At 34.5% G+C, this 17609-nt stretch overlaps 2 protein-coding genes across 2 annotated transcripts; both read left to right on the top strand.

Annotated features, from left to right (window-relative positions):
- Positions 1-2990: 2990 nt before the first annotated feature.
- Positions 2991-5641, top strand: LOC105972491 (putative F-box/LRR-repeat protein 9). Its single transcript, XM_012997452.2, has 2 exons — positions 2991-3363; positions 4781-5641. The coding sequence occupies exons 1-2, from the start codon at positions 3044-3046 to the stop codon at positions 5463-5465; spliced, it is 1005 nt and encodes a 334-aa protein (XP_012852906.1). The 5' UTR covers positions 2991-3043; the 3' UTR covers positions 5466-5641.
- Positions 5642-13810: 8169 nt separating this feature from the next.
- PAB5 (poly(A)-binding protein 5) lies at positions 13811-17549 on the top strand. Its single transcript, XM_012997595.2, has 7 exons — positions 13811-14116; positions 14792-15567; positions 15662-15739; positions 15848-15937; positions 16228-16557; positions 16848-17048; positions 17156-17549. Exons 1-7 carry the CDS (start codon positions 13855-13857, stop codon positions 17369-17371), a joined length of 1953 nt encoding a protein of 650 aa, XP_012853049.2. The 5' UTR covers positions 13811-13854; the 3' UTR covers positions 17372-17549.
- Positions 17550-17609: the final 60 nt, after the last annotated feature.

Below are 17609 nucleotides of genomic sequence, written 5' to 3'. Positions count from 1 at the left end.
GAGGAATATACTGCTTTGATTAAAAATAACACATGGGATATTGTGCCCCGCCCCTCTTCTACTAATGTTATCAGTGGCAAGTGGTTATATAAGCAGAAATTGAAGGCTGATGGTTCATTGGAACGGTATAAAGCACGATGGGTTGTTCGCGGTTTTGATCAACGCCCTGGCATTGATTTCGAAGAAACATTCAGTCCGGTGGTCAAACCAGCAACTGTTCGGACAGTTCTCAGCATTGCCACCTCTCACTCCTGGCCGGTCCATCAACTCGACGTTAAGAATGCATTCCTCCACGGCAATCTCTCTGAAACCGTGTACTGCGAACAACCACCTGGCTTTGTCGACCCTACTCGTCCCACTCATGTATGTCGTCTTCGAAAGGCTCTTTATGGTCTCAAACAGGCACCACGTGCGTGGTACAAGAGATTTGCCGGCTACATCACCTCTCTTGGATTTATCGAGTGCAAATCGGACACCTCCCTCTTTGTGTATCGCACGGGCTCTACAGTTGCTTACCTCCTATTGTACGTTGACGACATAGTTCTGACAGCTTCCAGCGCAGCCACTCTTCAGTCCATCATTACCAAACTCCACCAAGAATTTGCTATGAAGGACCTCGGCCCCCTACACTACTTCCTTGGCATTTCTGTTACGCGCTCGTCCGAAGGGATGGTCCTCTCTCAACGTAAATATGCCGAGGAGATCCTTGAACGTGCTAAGATGACTTCATGCAACCCGTGCCTCACCCCAGCAGATACCAAAACAAAGCTCTCTGCCAACTCCGGCCCCCCTGTCGCCGACCCTTCTCTCTACCGGAGCCTTGCCGGCGCTCTTCAATATCTCACCTTCACACGGCCAGACATCTCTTATGTCGTGCAACAAATCTGCCTTTTCATGCATGATCCCAAAGAAAGTCACATGGCAGCCCTCAAAAGAATCCTGCGATATCTTCGCGGCACTCTTAACTACACGCTTCACTTCTACCGCTCTAGAGACATGTCTCTTCTTGCGTACTCAGATGCCGATTGGGGTGGATGCCCTGACACTCGTCGCTCCACCTCGGGCTATTGTGTCTTTCTAGGAGACAACCTTATCTCTTGGTCTTCCAAACGGCAAGTGACAATTTCTCGCTCAAGTGCGGAGGCCGAATACCGGGCTGTAGCTAATGCCGTTGCTGAAACGACATGGGTACGTAACCTCCTGACCGAACTACTTTGTCCACCGACGAAAGCAACTATTGTCTATTGCGACTATATCAGTGCTGTCTATATGTCGAGCAATCCGGTTCAACATGCGCGCACCAAACACGTGGAACTTGACATACACTTTGTCCGGGACAAAGTCGCCTTGGGACATGTTCGTGTCCTCCACGTCCCGTCCGCACATCAGTTCGCTGACGTCTTCACCAAAGGACTTCCGGCCCCTCTCTTTCGAGAATTCGTCTCCAGTCTTCACGTTCGCCCATCTCCCGTTTCGACTGCGGGGGTATATTAGCCGTATATTTATTTATATTAACCATATATTTATTTACATATATATTATAGATAAATATTGTATTATTGGTATGTATATCTCCTAGTTCCCTTGTGTAAAGGGTTAGGGTTTCACACATGTAATATATATATCACAATAAACGTGAGAGATAATTATTCTCTCTTCTCTCCAATTATTCTCCTTCTATCACGTCTGAAACGCAAAAACATTATGAAGTTGAAGTTTGCATGCTACATATGGTGATATGCAGCTGTACACATGCAAATATTTATACACAATTTATCACGTGCGTCTACCACGATATGTATGACTTATGAGCTTCCTTTTTTTCACATTATCACTATTAAGAACAATGTTCACTTAATGCTGAGAAACTATGAACATATCATAAGATTCTCGTTCTTGAAAATCAACCCTTTTCCAAAGCCATAAAACGAGAAGGAATTCTAGGATTTTCATCAGGCGATTCTCGTTTTGACACGTGGCATTTATTTCATCGTGATTGCCCCCTCCGTCTTTTCAATGTCGTTCTATCAAGAAAATACCATTTCGTGAACAATTGTTCTATACTTGCAATGTAGAACAAATTTTTGTTAGGTTCAACTTTGTTCTAATACGAGAAAGTGAAAAGTAAAAAAAAAAAAAAAAAAAAGAAAAAAAGAGGGTAGTTAACGAAAAAAGGCACATTCGCAGAGCTTTTTTGCAACCAATGTCATCGTATATAAAACATCTATGTAAAGACGTTGTTCATATCTACGGGTTGTATACGAACAAATTTTGAAATTGAATTTTATGTCATTATCGAAAACAAAACATTAAAAAGAAGCATTTCCGTAATTGAGAATTAAATGATTGATATCGTAAAGATGATTGTAACACTTACCCCGTAAATATTAAAACTTTGATTTTAATGATGTGACATTTTTTTTCTTCTTTACAATAACCTTCCAACCATTATATTAATATATAAAGAGGAATATGCAATAACAAAAATTCAAAAATCTTTTAAAATTTCAATTATATTATAACTGAAAAAATTCTAATTTCATGGAAAAAAATATGAAATTTTATTCCAATATTTTTTATTTTATCTACAATAGTAGTTAATACCAATAAATTTGGAATCTGACATGCAATAAATTATAAATTTTTGCAAGTGAGTTGTACACATCGTAAATTTTTTGAGTAGAATATATTATGGCTACAATGAATATAACAAGTAATTACATAATTTATATATTCAAATGTTTCTGCTAACAATGAAGAGAAAGTAAAAAATTAAATATTGAAAATACCAAAATTCCGATTTTTTTTCTTAAAATTATAATTTTGCAAAAATAAAATTGATTTGAAATATTATTAGATAAATGTGTATTTATTTGTAAAAAAGACAATAATTTATCGAGAATATGTGAAAAATGTATTTATTTATAAAAAAAACACGTGTTTAATTAAATCCATTAAAACGCAAAATAAAAATAAAATAAATTCATTGAAACGGAAAGTATCAATATCAATCCTCCGACTCAAAACCCTAAAATAAATTTCAATGGCGGCGTCGTCTTCAGCGGCGGCGAAGCCGCCGTGGCAGGAATTGCCGCGAGAGATAACAGCGGCGATTCTGTACAAATTGGGGCCGTTCGAGATTCTGACGACGGCGGTGAAAGTGTGCACTGCCTGGCGGAGCGTGTGCCAGGACCCTTCAATGTGGCGGCGCGTTGATATGCGAAGTACGAACGGCGGATGGGAAAGGCCTTTCAAAACAGAACCGATGTGCCGCCGCGCAGTGGATCTCAGCCAGGGCCAATTAATTGATCTCAGTATTGAGCATTTTGCTACCGATGATTTGCTTCTCTATATTTCTCAGAGGTATTATTATTTTTATTCAATTCTTCAAAAAAAAATTATTTTTTTTTTTGTTTTTCATGTGTTGAGTTTTATGATTAATTATGTTTGTATTTGTATACTAATTTAATCTTTAGTATCACGTTTGCTATTACATTGAGATGTCATGAATCGTGATGATTATGATCAGAGTGTCGGAGCCAGCATAGGACTAGGGGGGCCATAGCCCCCAACATTTCTTAAATATCTATCATTTTATGTAGAAATATTAAAAAGAAAATTGTGTATAATAGCATTAACGGCCGCCTATAATTTTTTTTTACTGCATGCAACCCCAAAACTTAAAATCACTTAAAATCCTGGCTCCGCTAATGATTATGATATTGTTAAGAGGGTCGAGTCAACCCTTTGGCAAGGTGAAACATAAATTAAAGTAAAAGAAGTTCTAAAAAATATTTATTTTCTTTCTTGTTTTTCCTTTTTCTGCTCTCGTCAAAAAAAAAAAAAAGAAATCCTAATTTTTTTTCAGAGGCGCTGCAAGAGTTGTTACTATTTCGCTTTGTTTTCCTAAATATATAACGTGTCATTGCTTTTTAAGTGTTATTGCAGTAGAGAAGTTAATTATTCGAGTTTATTTTGTTTGCAATCGTGTATAATGAGATATCATATCTCTATATCGTGTATATATTTGCATTTTACACATCGTAAGTTTTCTAGATTTAAACATCTTTGTGCATAAAATATCAAGAGTTAAACGAGTCGAAGTTTCATGTGATTTAAGCTTGGGTTCCATTAGAAGAAGCTAAAAGAAATGTTTAGGGGATCCTCTGATGAAAATAGTTGTATCACATAGTTATTAAAACTAGTAATTGTTTCCGTGCGTTGCACGGGATAGCATTCCAAAATGGAATAAAATAAAATATATTAAAAATAAATTTTGTAATACGAAATATGTTACACCAATCTTGAAATATTTATAAACGAAATTAGTGTTATCTATTAAGATTCTTGTAGATCTTTTATTGCTATTTCATTATAAAAAATGGGGTAATTAATAAAACAAATTAATTACAAAGATGCCATTAGGGTTGGTTAGAGTTATCGATCGTTTTTTTTTTTCTTGGAATCTTTCGTCTTTCTGCTTCTTGTTTCTTTATTTTCCAATTAATCTTTTCTTCTATTTTATATATCAAGTAGATGCTTTGATGTACAGTTAAACCTCTATAAATTAATACAGTCGGAACTAGGAAAATTTTATTAATTTATCAAATTATTAAATTATCGAGTTAATAGTTTAACATGTTTTCAACGAGTCGGGACCGAAAGAAACTATTATTTAATCGAGGTTATTAATTTATCGAGGTTCTACTGTATTATTATTTATGACATGTCCCCGCATTAATGTTATCTTACGTCACGTCTCGTATATGCATTATAACAGGTCTAGTCAGCTCAAGCGTCTTCAACTTATAAATAGCCTCCACATGTTTCGTAATTCTTTGATCGGAGCAATAAAGAATTTCCCTCTGTTGGAGGAGCTGCATCTAGAATTCACCGACGTCAGTAGAAAAACTATCGAAACTATCGGTGAATCGTGCCCGTTGTTGAAGTCGTTTAAACTGAACACCGACTGGCAAAAGTACACAGTGAGCGACGCGGAGGCGCTAGCAATTTCGAAAAGCATGCATGGACTGGTCCACCTTCAGCTTATCTCGAATCGAATGACGGATAAGGGCTTGAATGCGATTCTCGAAGGCTGTCCGAACCTCGAGTCGCTCGATTTGAGAAGGTGCTTCAAAGTTCGTTTGTGGGGTAATTTGCGAAATTTGTGTTCGGAAAGGATTAAAGATCTTAAGCTCCCTCGCGACCCAATTGACGATTGTCGATTCGGTACTCATGAAGTTTACAATGACGACGAATATGGAACGTGGGATGATGACATTTATGATGACGAAACATCGGAGGATGATGTTTATGACGACGAATCATCCGATGATTTTTGTGGAGGTTGTTGTTGTGGTGATGATGACATGGATTTGGTGTCGGATGTCGCGTTGGATGACGACGATGATTCTATGGAATACTCGGGGGATGAGTATGATGATGAATCCGAGGTTTCTTTTTGATTTGTCATCGAACGTTAGACCTTTTTTTTTTTTTTTTTTTTTGTCGAATCTAAATTATAATAGTGGACCTCGTCGTGCTTTTATTCTGGAAAATGTTGTCTACTACTATCATGGATATGATATTTTGGCTTGAGTATCGCGTGTATCGAGTGAATTAAAAATGTTCGTGTTTTGGATTTTGATTATTCAAAATATTATATATATATATATATATATATGCACTCAATTAATTCCCCTGTTAATTTTCAAACATAATTTTCTAAACCTCTTAAAAGTCTTTCCAAATTCTCTTGACTGATTTTTTTTTAAATTTTACAAATCGTGAAGTTTTTCCGATGATTTCCGTTTGAAAGCACGACAATTATGAAATGGATCCACATAATCAAAATACAGAGTTGAAGTTACACTTTTTTATCAGGAATTTGCGTATTCCAAACGAAAAAAAAAAAAAAAACCAAAACTTGAGCTCTGCTCGCCTAGTGTAGCATGAACCGGATGAACTCGTGTGGTTTGGAGCGAATTGACTAACCCGGTTCGCGCTATACTAGGCAAGCTGAACATACATTTATCAAACATTTTTCGTTTGAAATTATACGTTAGTGAAACGTTTGTATATAGATATGGAGTTTAATTTGCTTAATCAGTATATTCTCTTTTTACATCTTTGTGTTATATCGAATCGTTAAAATATCATATAGTCACTCGTGTGACCTTTATTGTATGCTATACTGGTGATGTTTATCTCGTCATATCGTACGTGTATGTATATACACATATCTTAAACGTTTTACAAATTACACGCATTAGACAGCATATTATGAAGAAAAAAAAACTCCTCGTTGTGCACCTGATGCTTCTCCTTTGACATATCACACTCGAAATACTTTAATACATAGCACTTTGCACAATCAAAACAAAATAAGTCATCGAAAATGCACCCCACAACTTTGAATAATTTGGTATTAAATATTTGTTAACAAATTTGTATGTGCATGAGAAAATATAATTCTCAAGAAATTTGAAAATATTTTCATTTATTTATCTTCTTTTTTTTTGTTTGCATTTTGTAGGTTTGGATTGGTTTGAAGAGGAAAAAAAATTAAAATTTTACACCTTAAAAAAATATCACTAACGGCTCGTATGGTTACCTATATCGGATAAGTTTAGATTATAATATATTGGATGAATTCATGACTAATTAATTATTGGGGAAATTACAATCACCTTTCTGAGGAACGGTCAATTTACGAAAAAACCCTTCTTGTTTGGATAATTACATCTATCCCCCTCAACTGTAATTTTTCTTACACCTCCACCCTTATGGTGTCAAATTCAACATAATCATCTAGATTTCGTGGAATGTGCTCTAGTTTGTACTCGTTTTGTGTAAAAATAAAGTTTTCAATGCACCACAATCTGATATATACAAGCCAAAAAACACATATTAAGATCATCTTGCTTCAAAGTGTGGAGTTCGAATGGGATAAAACGAGTAATAAAAGTGATAATATTTCATATAATATCAAAAATTCCACTAAATTTGAAACCGCAATGGTGGACGTGTAAGAAGATCTATAGTTAAGGTGAGTGGTTGTAATTACCCAAACATGAGAGGGTTTTCGTAATTTGACCATACCTCAAGGGTGGTTGTCATTAACCCATAATTAGTTAGTTAGTTCGATAAATAATAATTTTATTTTTTGTATTTTTAAATAATGTTTAGACTTGATTTCATTAAAATATATTCGATAATTTCGTATTTAGGGCTGGGACCCACAAATTATGCAATTAAAATAGTCTAAAAAACTTGCCCTATAAATAATAAAATATTATTTAACCCTAACTTGGGTTCCAAGTTTAATCTCCACACAAACATTGGGATTCGGGAATCTAATATTCTAACCCTATATAACAACTGTGGGTTTAATTAATTAATTACTCACTTCCGTCTTCATTCTTTTTCTCTCCGTCAAAAATTACGAACATGGAAGAAGATATCTCATCGCGCAAACGAGTCCGCCGCAACCCACCTTCCGCCGCCGCTCGGCCGCCGGCGCCGCCGTCCGACGAAGAGGCGGCCGGAAAGACGATGTGTGCGCCGACGCAGATGAAAACCGACAACCCCACATTCAAGAACAGTAAAAAAATCATCCGGAAGGAAGTTAGAAGGAAGCGTCCGCTAATTTCTTCCGGCGGCGGCGCTGCCGGAACGACGGCGGTGTCGATATTCAAGATCCCCGATCTCTCGTATTGCTGCTCGAGCGTGATGCAGCCGGAAATAAGCGGATGTGCCGTGATTACGAAGGGGATACTCGTCGTCGAGGGAGAAGTAAGATACGCGAGGAGGTGTTTGAGGGTTATGCTAAGGAGAAAAGGCGCGAAATTCGATTCGGTTAAGGTTATTTGGCAGGGAAAGGTTTCGAAACCGAGCTTCGGTAAATTCTCGATCCTGCACTGTAGTAGTGATGTTTCTGTCTGTAAATTCTTTGCTGATCATGGTGCTTCCCATTATTGGGATCTTGCTGTTAAATCTGTCTAGCTAGTTCATGAAATTTTGATTATATAGGGTTTCTTTTTTCTTTTCTTTTTTTTTTAATTCTTTTTATCTATGACAAAGTTCAATTCTTTATGTTAGATTTGAAGATCACATGACTTGAAGAAAGTTGAAGATTGTATATAGGGTATATTAATATAAATCAATGAAAAAGTGTTTATTTTTGCAATTATGTTTTTATATCTCTTGTATTTGGTTTTCTTGATTCTTGTGTATTGCTTTTGTCTGCAGAATGATGTAGATGTTTCTTTAATACTATTGGGAGTGTTAATCCCTAGTAGAAAAAGGGTTTCTTTACATACCAAATTCGTAGTGAAAAGGGCTTTTGCCGCGCATTTTCTACGAATATGCCCCGTAGCATATACGGGCTTTGACAAAAACTTGACTTACTACGACTTCAAAATTTTCCTCTAGTAAAAGGTAACTTTTGTTACGACTTTCAACTGGTTCTTGGTTTTAGTTTTCTTTATTAGTAGTTATTGTCTTAAATTAGTGTATATATATACATATATATATATATATATATATATATATATATATGTGTGTGTGTGTGTGTGTGTGTGTGTGTGTGTGTGTGTGTGCTGTCTTGTGTTCATGGTGAAAGTGGTAGATCCACAATCTGTTTTTGATTAAGTGGAGTACTAAGAAACAAACATAGCTTATTGTCTGATATATATATTTGCATATAGTACTATGAAGAATATGCAGATATTAGTTGTCTCTAGTTACTATATATGAAGATTACAAGAACTTTATATCTTAAGTTTTCTTGATTGTCTTCTTCTGAATAATATTAAGTCATATATTTTATCTAAGACATGATGTGATTTCCTCTTCACATAAAACCCATGCACCTAGCTCATACTGCATCCACTAAAGACTCGTTTCGATAACGAGTCCTTACATTTTGCCCTTTTTCGATGTTTTGTTTTGGTCACACACATCGACAACACTAATACTACTATAGTAGATCGATTATCAACTTCCGTTAATTTGTCTGAAGTTACTTCGAACATCATTGCTTCGTTTGTCTTGTATCCCACACCACATTGATCATTCGATTCGATAATTTACTCACCGACATAATTGTTGCATCTCAATTTATTTATTTATTTATAATTGTACGTAGCTTATTTCAGGATCTTATAACGAAAAAGATTGTTTCTTAATGGACAATAAATTTGGAGGTTGGCGTGGTTCCTTGGACCATTCAAAGAAAAATATAGTAGAGATGCGAGAAAAATGTTATGCAAGTAAGGCGTATGCAATACATCCATATATAGGAGGGAAACGAAACCCTAGGTCGTCGTGTGTACTTCATGTGTACCAACTCGTCAGGCCGTCAACCATGTCAAGTCGTTCCTCTTACTTTAGAATAGTGCGTAGGCCATCAGAGAGCTCGAAAGTCGCCAGCTCACCTCTAACTCGTAAATATATATTGTTTTTCAAGCATATCGAACAGCAAATCTGTAAGCGACTTTGAAGATCATCAAAAAGTTTGCTTATGTTGTCCTTCCGATTGATGAACTATTTGTTTTCGGACAATATTGAAGCAATCATGTTTTTAATTTCCTCAATATAAATATTGTTACTATAATTAAAATTGTCTTAATTATAGAGTTGTATTTATAGATAAACAGATCAAATTTATCATGACATTTTCCAATTATTCTAACATATACAATGATAGTACTCTAATGCTAATTGATAGAGCATAGAAAATACTTAGAGATTTGTAATATTTCTCATGTTTCAAATTAATCGTTGGTGTAAAGATTTTTTTTTTTTTTCATATTATACGTGAATTTAAAATTCAATGATATGTTAATTACCATTTTCTCAATTTTAATGTAATTACTGTCAATTAGTTAATAGAGAATTCATGGAAATAAATTTAATGAGAAAGGTATTTTGGTCAGAAAAAGTGTAGCTTCTTAAGGTAAGCGTATATAAATTAAAAAAACATAATAAATGGCCTTTCTTTTTTAAATGAAAAGGCTCAAATTCCCTTTATAAACTTTGAAGAAAGATAAATTAATTGTACAACTTAATTAGTTTGAACAATTAATAATAAAAGGGCAACATTAGTAATTTAACAAAATACTCTTGAAATTTAAAATGACAATTAATATGAAAAAAAAATGGTTAAACGATACTTTTAATGGGGAGTAGTTTCTTAGTAGGGTTTGTCTAGGGTGAGATACCCCATGTTCTAAATTTTTATGAGATATGCATTAATCACCATTAATTTTCTAAGATTAAATCTGGACCCTAGGAAAATAACATGGCTTATGTTCTAAAAAATGAAGTACTTTACCAAATTATCCTTCGATTATTTTTTTATTAAATTTATATAAAATTGATTAACATTAATTGTCTAATTTACCCCCTACTATATTTTAATTAAATAATTAATTTAAATTCATTGTGACCGAGATTTATTTGATAAATAACCGAAAAAAATGCATTCATTAGGAATAGAACTTGTGACCTCTTAATACATTTATCACTCCTAACCATCCAAGCACATTAACTTATTATGATATATTTAACAATAATTGTATAAATATTGTTAATTCAAATATTAATTGCAACATTCATTATTATTAAATGATATTAAATAAATTATTAACAAATTTAATAAAATAAAGTTTTAAAAATATAAAGAATTGCAGTTCAATACGCCAAACATCTATCATTAATTATATAATATTAGAAGTATTAATAAACTCCACCATTTAATGTAAAGAATGCTCAATTAAATATAAAGAATGCTCAATTAAATATAAAAAAAATGCATAACTTAATTCAAACTCACTTATGTTATTTAATCGATAGTGTGACAAATCCAAATACAAAATAAAATAATATGTTTGTTTAGAAGAAGAAAAAATTATAACTCATTTCAATTAGTAGTTTTCTTACTTTAAAATAAAATTATATACTACAAATACTATATTGTGAATTTCTTTTAATATTTAATTTAATCAACTAGTAAGATTTGAATCGATGAAGTACAAATCCTTTCAATTAGTAAACATTATTCAAATATTTTAATCGGTTGCTTAACTATTGACATAACATGTTACATAATTGATTTAACTATTTATAAGTAATGTCTAATATCTTTTTAATTCAATTTTGTCATAAAAAATAGTAAATTTAATTCCTAACACATGTAAGAACCTAACCGTAAATCATAATATTTTATCAAAGCGTAATATTTGAACCAATTAAGCTCAAGTGCTTTCAATTCGTAAAAATTATTCAAATATTTGAATCGATTCATTAGCGCGCTCAACTATTGACAAGAACGTCTTAATCAAATTAACTATTATTAATTAAAGTGTAATACATTTTTAATTCAATTTTATCATAAAAAAATCATTTCTAAATTACGCAAGAATCAAATCATAAGATTAATTAAAGCGTATGATTTGAATCAATTAAGCGCAAATCCTTTTAATTTGTAAATATTATTCAAAAATTTGAACCGATTAAGTTCAACCACTGACAAGAACGTATTAATCGAGTTAACTATTTATAATTAAAGTCTACTATCCTTTTAATTCAATTTTAACAACAAAATAATAATTTAATTCGTAAAATCGTAAAAATCATATCGTAAATCGTAAGATTTAATCTAACCATGAACCGATTAAATCTTACGATTTTTACGAATTAAATTTTATTATTTTTTATGATAAAATTCAATAAAAAAAAAAGGTTACTAAACTTTAACTATACACAGATTGATTAATACGCTATTGTAAATTATTGAGTTTAACCGATTCAAATATTTGAATATTGTATACGAATTGAAATGAGTTGAGCTTAATCGATCAAATCTTTGAATATTGTTTTTGAATTGAAAACACATGAGTTTAATTGATTCAAATATTACGATTTAATTAAATCTTCCAATTTACGATTCAATTCAAACTTCAAATTCTTTCGAAACTCATTTTTAAATTACACGAGTTGAACAACATTTCCTTAGATTTTTAAATTATATTATATAAAGATTTGTTAGTATGGGATATTTTTAATATATAATAATTATAATTATATGAGAATTAATAATTTATTTAACATTATTTATATAAGTTTTATAACCATTATAAATTGTAGCTTTGTGATATATATCCGTATTGTTAGTTTATTGTCAATTATGTGTTGTGTCTTAATGGTAAGTATTCTTGTGTGTTTTCAGATGGTCATGAGTTCGAATTCAGGTTGATGCAATTTTGAATGGGTGGTTTAATGATTTTTACGAATAATGATATAATTGACATTATAAATTTTAATTCAGCAAAAAATATATATTTAAAATTGCATTAAAAATATAGAGGGTAAAATTGACATTACATTAATAATATATAATGGCCGATTTTTTGAAAATATTAATTATACGAAGGTATTTACGACAATACGTAAATGAGGAAAAAATGATTTTTTTGGCAGGGACATGTGGCGCAATATAAAGGGGGTATCTCATAAAAGTTTAGAACATGGGATCTCATCCTAGAAATATTTGTCAATCCAATAACAGGATATTATTTTGAAACGGAGAGAGTACCACTGTAGTGGTTGTCCTTTGTCATCATCTATCATAACATGTACTTTGAACCTTCCAATTTGCACCCTTAAAATATATTTTTTTGACACTTTGCACCTTCAACTATAGTATTTGTACATACAATGACACAAGCATGTGCTAAAGATAATAGACTTAAACTATAAATAGTTAATTCGAATGCGTTCTTGTTAGCGCTTTCTCCCCGTAAAATACTAGTAAACTAAGTATTAACGGAAAATTTATTATATATACATTTATTTAATTTTTATACATTTATTATGATGGAAGAATGCTTAGCAAATTGCCCCTTCTTAGTAAGTACGCGCCAATTCGATAGGACATTATTTTGAAACGAAGAGAGTACCACTCTAGCTATTGTCCTTTGAGGTCAATTGTCATAACATGGACTTTGAACTTTAATACAGCGAATAAGTTTGGTTTAATTCCACTTTGCACCCTTGAAATGTAGTTTTTTAGCATTTAACACCTTGAAATATAGTATTTGTACATACAATGACGCAAGCATGTACTACAAATTTAATAAGCATACCCCTAAATCATGATACCATTTATATCCAAATTTTATTATTCAATAAAAACTACGTAGACTTTTCTTACTCCACAAAATATAATATAATATTTTAGTCAAGTCTTGATCATAAAAAATATCGAAACTAACTTCCACTTGGCGCGACAACTTCGTTCCAAACAACACTAATTTTAGTACCATTTTTTAATAGTATAATCTATTTTGTCAAAAGTAATTAATGATAAATATGGCGCACGTGCGTTATACCCAAGTGAAGAAAGACACCACAGGCGAACGCCACGTGTCAAACCACAGGTGCCCCTCTACAAACGTCGCTTTTTTTTTTTCTCTTACTTTTGAACCGGTTCGCAACAAATCACCCGTTCCACAGAGCTACAATCCTGTACAGCGGCGGGTTTCCGTGTTCCGCAGACACTCGCGAACACAAAAAAACCCCATGCAGTCAACGGTCAACCAAATCCAGTGGTGCACCATTTGCCAGTGGACTGTGTCGCAGGGGATTGCTACCCGTTCCCCTATCTAAAAGGCGAACACGCACCTATTCCGTTCTCCTTCTCTCATACTCATGACTCTTAGAAACACAGAGAAATAGATACAGGATTCCTGTACGTATATATTCATATATAGATACAAGGGGATTGTGTACGTATATATATATTTAATTATTTCCTCCCTAATTATTACTTCCGATTCGTAAATCTCGACAATGGCGGCGACGACGGCGGTTCCTCCACCGGCGGTGCAGGCTCATTTAGCCCCGACACCGGCGGCGGGGGCGGGGGTGAGTGGGGGAGTGTTTCCGAACTCGTCACTGTACGTGGGAAACCTGGAGGCAACGGTGGACGAGAGCAGGCTGTACGAAATGTTCAACGAGGTGGCGGAGGTGATATCCGTCAGGATTTGCAGGGATCAGAATCGGATGTCTTCACTCGGCTACGCCTACGTCAATTTCACTACTCCCACCGACGGTCATTCTTCTTCCTCCGATCACTTTTTTTTTTCTTCTGTTTTTAATTTCCCATTTTTTACTGCCACGTGTATGTATATTATATATATATATACTGTTGTTGCATGCATGTGAGATTTAAATGGATTTATCTCACATTTATGCTCTCATTACCTTAAACCATCACAGATCTCTACACACACACACACACACACACACACACATGAAAGATCCAAAGGAAAAAAATAGATCTAAGGCGGCCGGATTTTTTTTTTTTTTTTTTTTTTTATTCATTATAATTACTAAACTGAGTGTTGGAAATTTTATATGTATGTTTAATCCATATATGTATTATGTATATATACGTATATACATATATATATTTAGAAAAATAGTTTTTTACTACGAGCATTAACTGTAGTAAAAGGGTACCGAATTTGTAGTGAAAAAACTTTTGCTACGAATTTGTGCGCTGTAGCATATACGTGCGTGGCAAAAACTTTGCTACGGTAAATGTAAATGGTTGTAGCAAATACATTTTTGATACGGTAAATCCTAGCATTTTTTTGGGGGTTTATTTGCATCATTATAATTACTAATATGAGTGTTGTAATTTTTATAGGTATATATGTATATATACGTATATACGTATATATTACTGATCGATGAACTGATTTTTCATATGGATATATTGCAGCTGCAAACGCGAGGAATAGATTGAATTTCGCTGAGGTGGACGGGAAGCCTCTAAGGATTATGTTTTGCCAAAGAGATCCGAGCATGCGTAAAAGCGGATACGCAAATCTCTTCATCAAGAATTTGGATCAAGCGATCGACGACAAGGCGCTCTACGAAACTTTTACCAGCTTCGGAACCGTGCTCTCGTGCAAAGTAGCCGTCGACAAGAACGAGAAATCAAAGGGCTACGGCTTCGTGCAGTTCGATACTGACGAATCCGCGCAAAACGCAATCAAGTGGTTGAATGGAATGCTAATAAACGACAAAAAAGTCTTTGTCGGCACTTTCATACGCCGTCAAGAAAGGGATCGAGCAAAAGGGTCCCCTAAGTACACGAACGTTTACGTGAAAAATTTATCGGGAAATATCACGGACGAGGACTTGAAGAAAATGTTCGAGAAATTCGGACCGATAACGAGCGCTGTCGTGATGAAAGATGGGAGTGGAAAATCGAGGTGCTTTGGATTTGTTAACTTTGAAGGGTTCGATTCTGCAGCTGCTGCGGTGGAGAATTTGAACGGATTTTCGATCGAAGATAAAGTGTTGTACGTTGGAAAGGCTGAGAAGAAGGCTGAAAGGGAGGCGGAATTGAGGGCGAGATTCGAAGAGGAGAGAAATAATCGGTTTGAGAAATTGAAAGGTGCTAATCTTTACTTGAAAAATCTCGATGATTGTGTGAACGACGAGAAGCTGAAGGAGTTGTTCTCCGAGTTCGGGACCATCACTTCATGCAAGGTATTAAAATATCGTAAATTATCAATATTACTTATTGGCATTGTTGTTTCTCTTTACGATTTTTTTTAAAAACAATTGTCGATATTTTCTTTAGCTCATGCGTGATCCAAATGGAATGAGCAAAGGTGCCGGTTTTGTGGCATTCTCCAACCCGGAAGAAGCTGCGAAAGCTGTAAGATTACGGATTTTTTTTTTTTTTATCTTAATGTTCGTTTATTTGTTGCGCTTTTACGTCTTTTAGTTATCCGTTCGATCATTTTCTTTATGTGTTTGTTTTCAGTTGAAAGAAATGAATGGGAAAATGATAGGAAGGAAACCTTTATACGTTGCGGTAGCTCAACGGAAAGAAGAGAGGAAGGGTTGGCTGCAGGTAATTTATACTATAACTATTCGTTCTTTTTTTTTTCGATCTTAGTACGTAAAAAAAAAGTCGATAATAAAATAAAATAATAACTAATCGAAGTAATTCATTTTTTTAGCTTCTACTTGTGTTATTCGTGTTTGTTTTAGCGGTGAATTTTGTGCAACAAATGTTTGTGAAATGAAAATGTGCCTCAATAATAACCTATATATGCTTATGATAACGGCTGCACGAAAAGACGTCGTTTATTTTTCGGAGCCTTGTCAAGTTTAAAGTAGAAGTAATTCTACTATTTTTAGGCACATTTTGCTCAGATACGTACACCGGGACCAATGTCGCCGTTGTCGGGAATGGCAGGATTCCACGCGGGCCCGCCAAGTCTTGCTCATCATCATCATCAGCAGCAGCAGCAGCTATACTTCGGGCCGGTGGGCCCGGGCCTCGTGCCTCAGATGCCGCCTCCATATGGATTTCCGCAGCAGCATATGCCAGCAGCAGCATTGCAGCCACAACCAATTCCCTCCAATTACGTCATGCCTTTCCAACTCCAACGACAACCTCAGCCCGTTCAGCAGCAGCGTTTGCCTCCTAGGCGACCTCCTAATTCTCAACACCATCACCAACAACAGGTTTATAAACCTTTTTTTTTTCTGTTCTATGCGCGTTCGGTGGTGGAGCCAGCATATGATCATGGGGGTCTATGCCCCCTCTATAAATTCTTTTCTTTTCTTATATATAAAATTATTTAATTTGGTGTGTGTATTCAGTGGCGGAGCCAGCATAATAATAGGGTTATGGGGGTCTATGCCCCCTCTGTAAATTTTTTCTCTTTATTAACTTTATGATGATCACTTTTGTTTTCATTTCCGCAGTACATGTGTATATATATATGAATGTGTGTGTATTATCTCCGATGCAGCTCAACTCGAATCAAGGTATGAGCAGATACATGGTGAATGCAAGAAACGGTTTCAATCATTCGATGGTTCCTCAAGGTCTAATGGGACCCGTTCTTCCCATCGATGTATCTGCACCGTTGGAAGTTCCACTTTCGGTCCCGTTATCTAGGTCAACCCTCGCTTCGGCTTTGGCTTCCGCTTCTCCAGAAAATCAGCGAGTGGTACTTATTACTCCAATTTCTCGGCTTCTTATTTTTTTCTTAACCAACTTTATCTAGCTATTGCTTAATAGTGACATCGTGTCGTATTTTTTTTTTTCTTCTTGCAGATGCTAGGGGAACAACTTTACCCGCTCGTGGACCGTTTGGAGCACAATCATGCGGGAAAAGTGACCGGTATGTTGTTGGAGATGGATCAAACGGAAGTGCTTCATCTCATCGAATCTCCCGAAGCTCTGAAAAAGAAAGTCGTCGAGGCTATGGGTGTGCTGCGTATAGCAACTTCGGTTCCCGAAATCGGTCATCAACTTCGCTCCTTGTCCTAATTTAATCAAATCAAGGCTTCTAGCTAACCATAGAGTTAGATTTAAACTTCAAATCTTATTCGTTCACTTAATTTTTTTCAGGCAAGAAGCTTTTTTTTTTTTTTTTTTTTTTTAATAGTATGCAGATTTTTACTTTGTTTTGAATTCTTAAAATAAATATATTCTGATATATCAACTTCTTTAATCCTTCATGCTATTTTTTTTTTATTTGGTTTAAAATGTAGTAATTTGCGATTTT

Source organism: Erythranthe guttata, chromosome 3 (assembly GCF_056151865.1).
Source record: "Erythranthe guttata isolate IM_541 chromosome 3, IM_541, whole genome shotgun sequence".
Lineage (NCBI taxonomy): Eukaryota > Viridiplantae > Streptophyta > Magnoliopsida > Lamiales > Phrymaceae > Erythranthe > Erythranthe guttata.
This window is presented reverse-complemented; position numbering and strand designations above follow the sequence as displayed.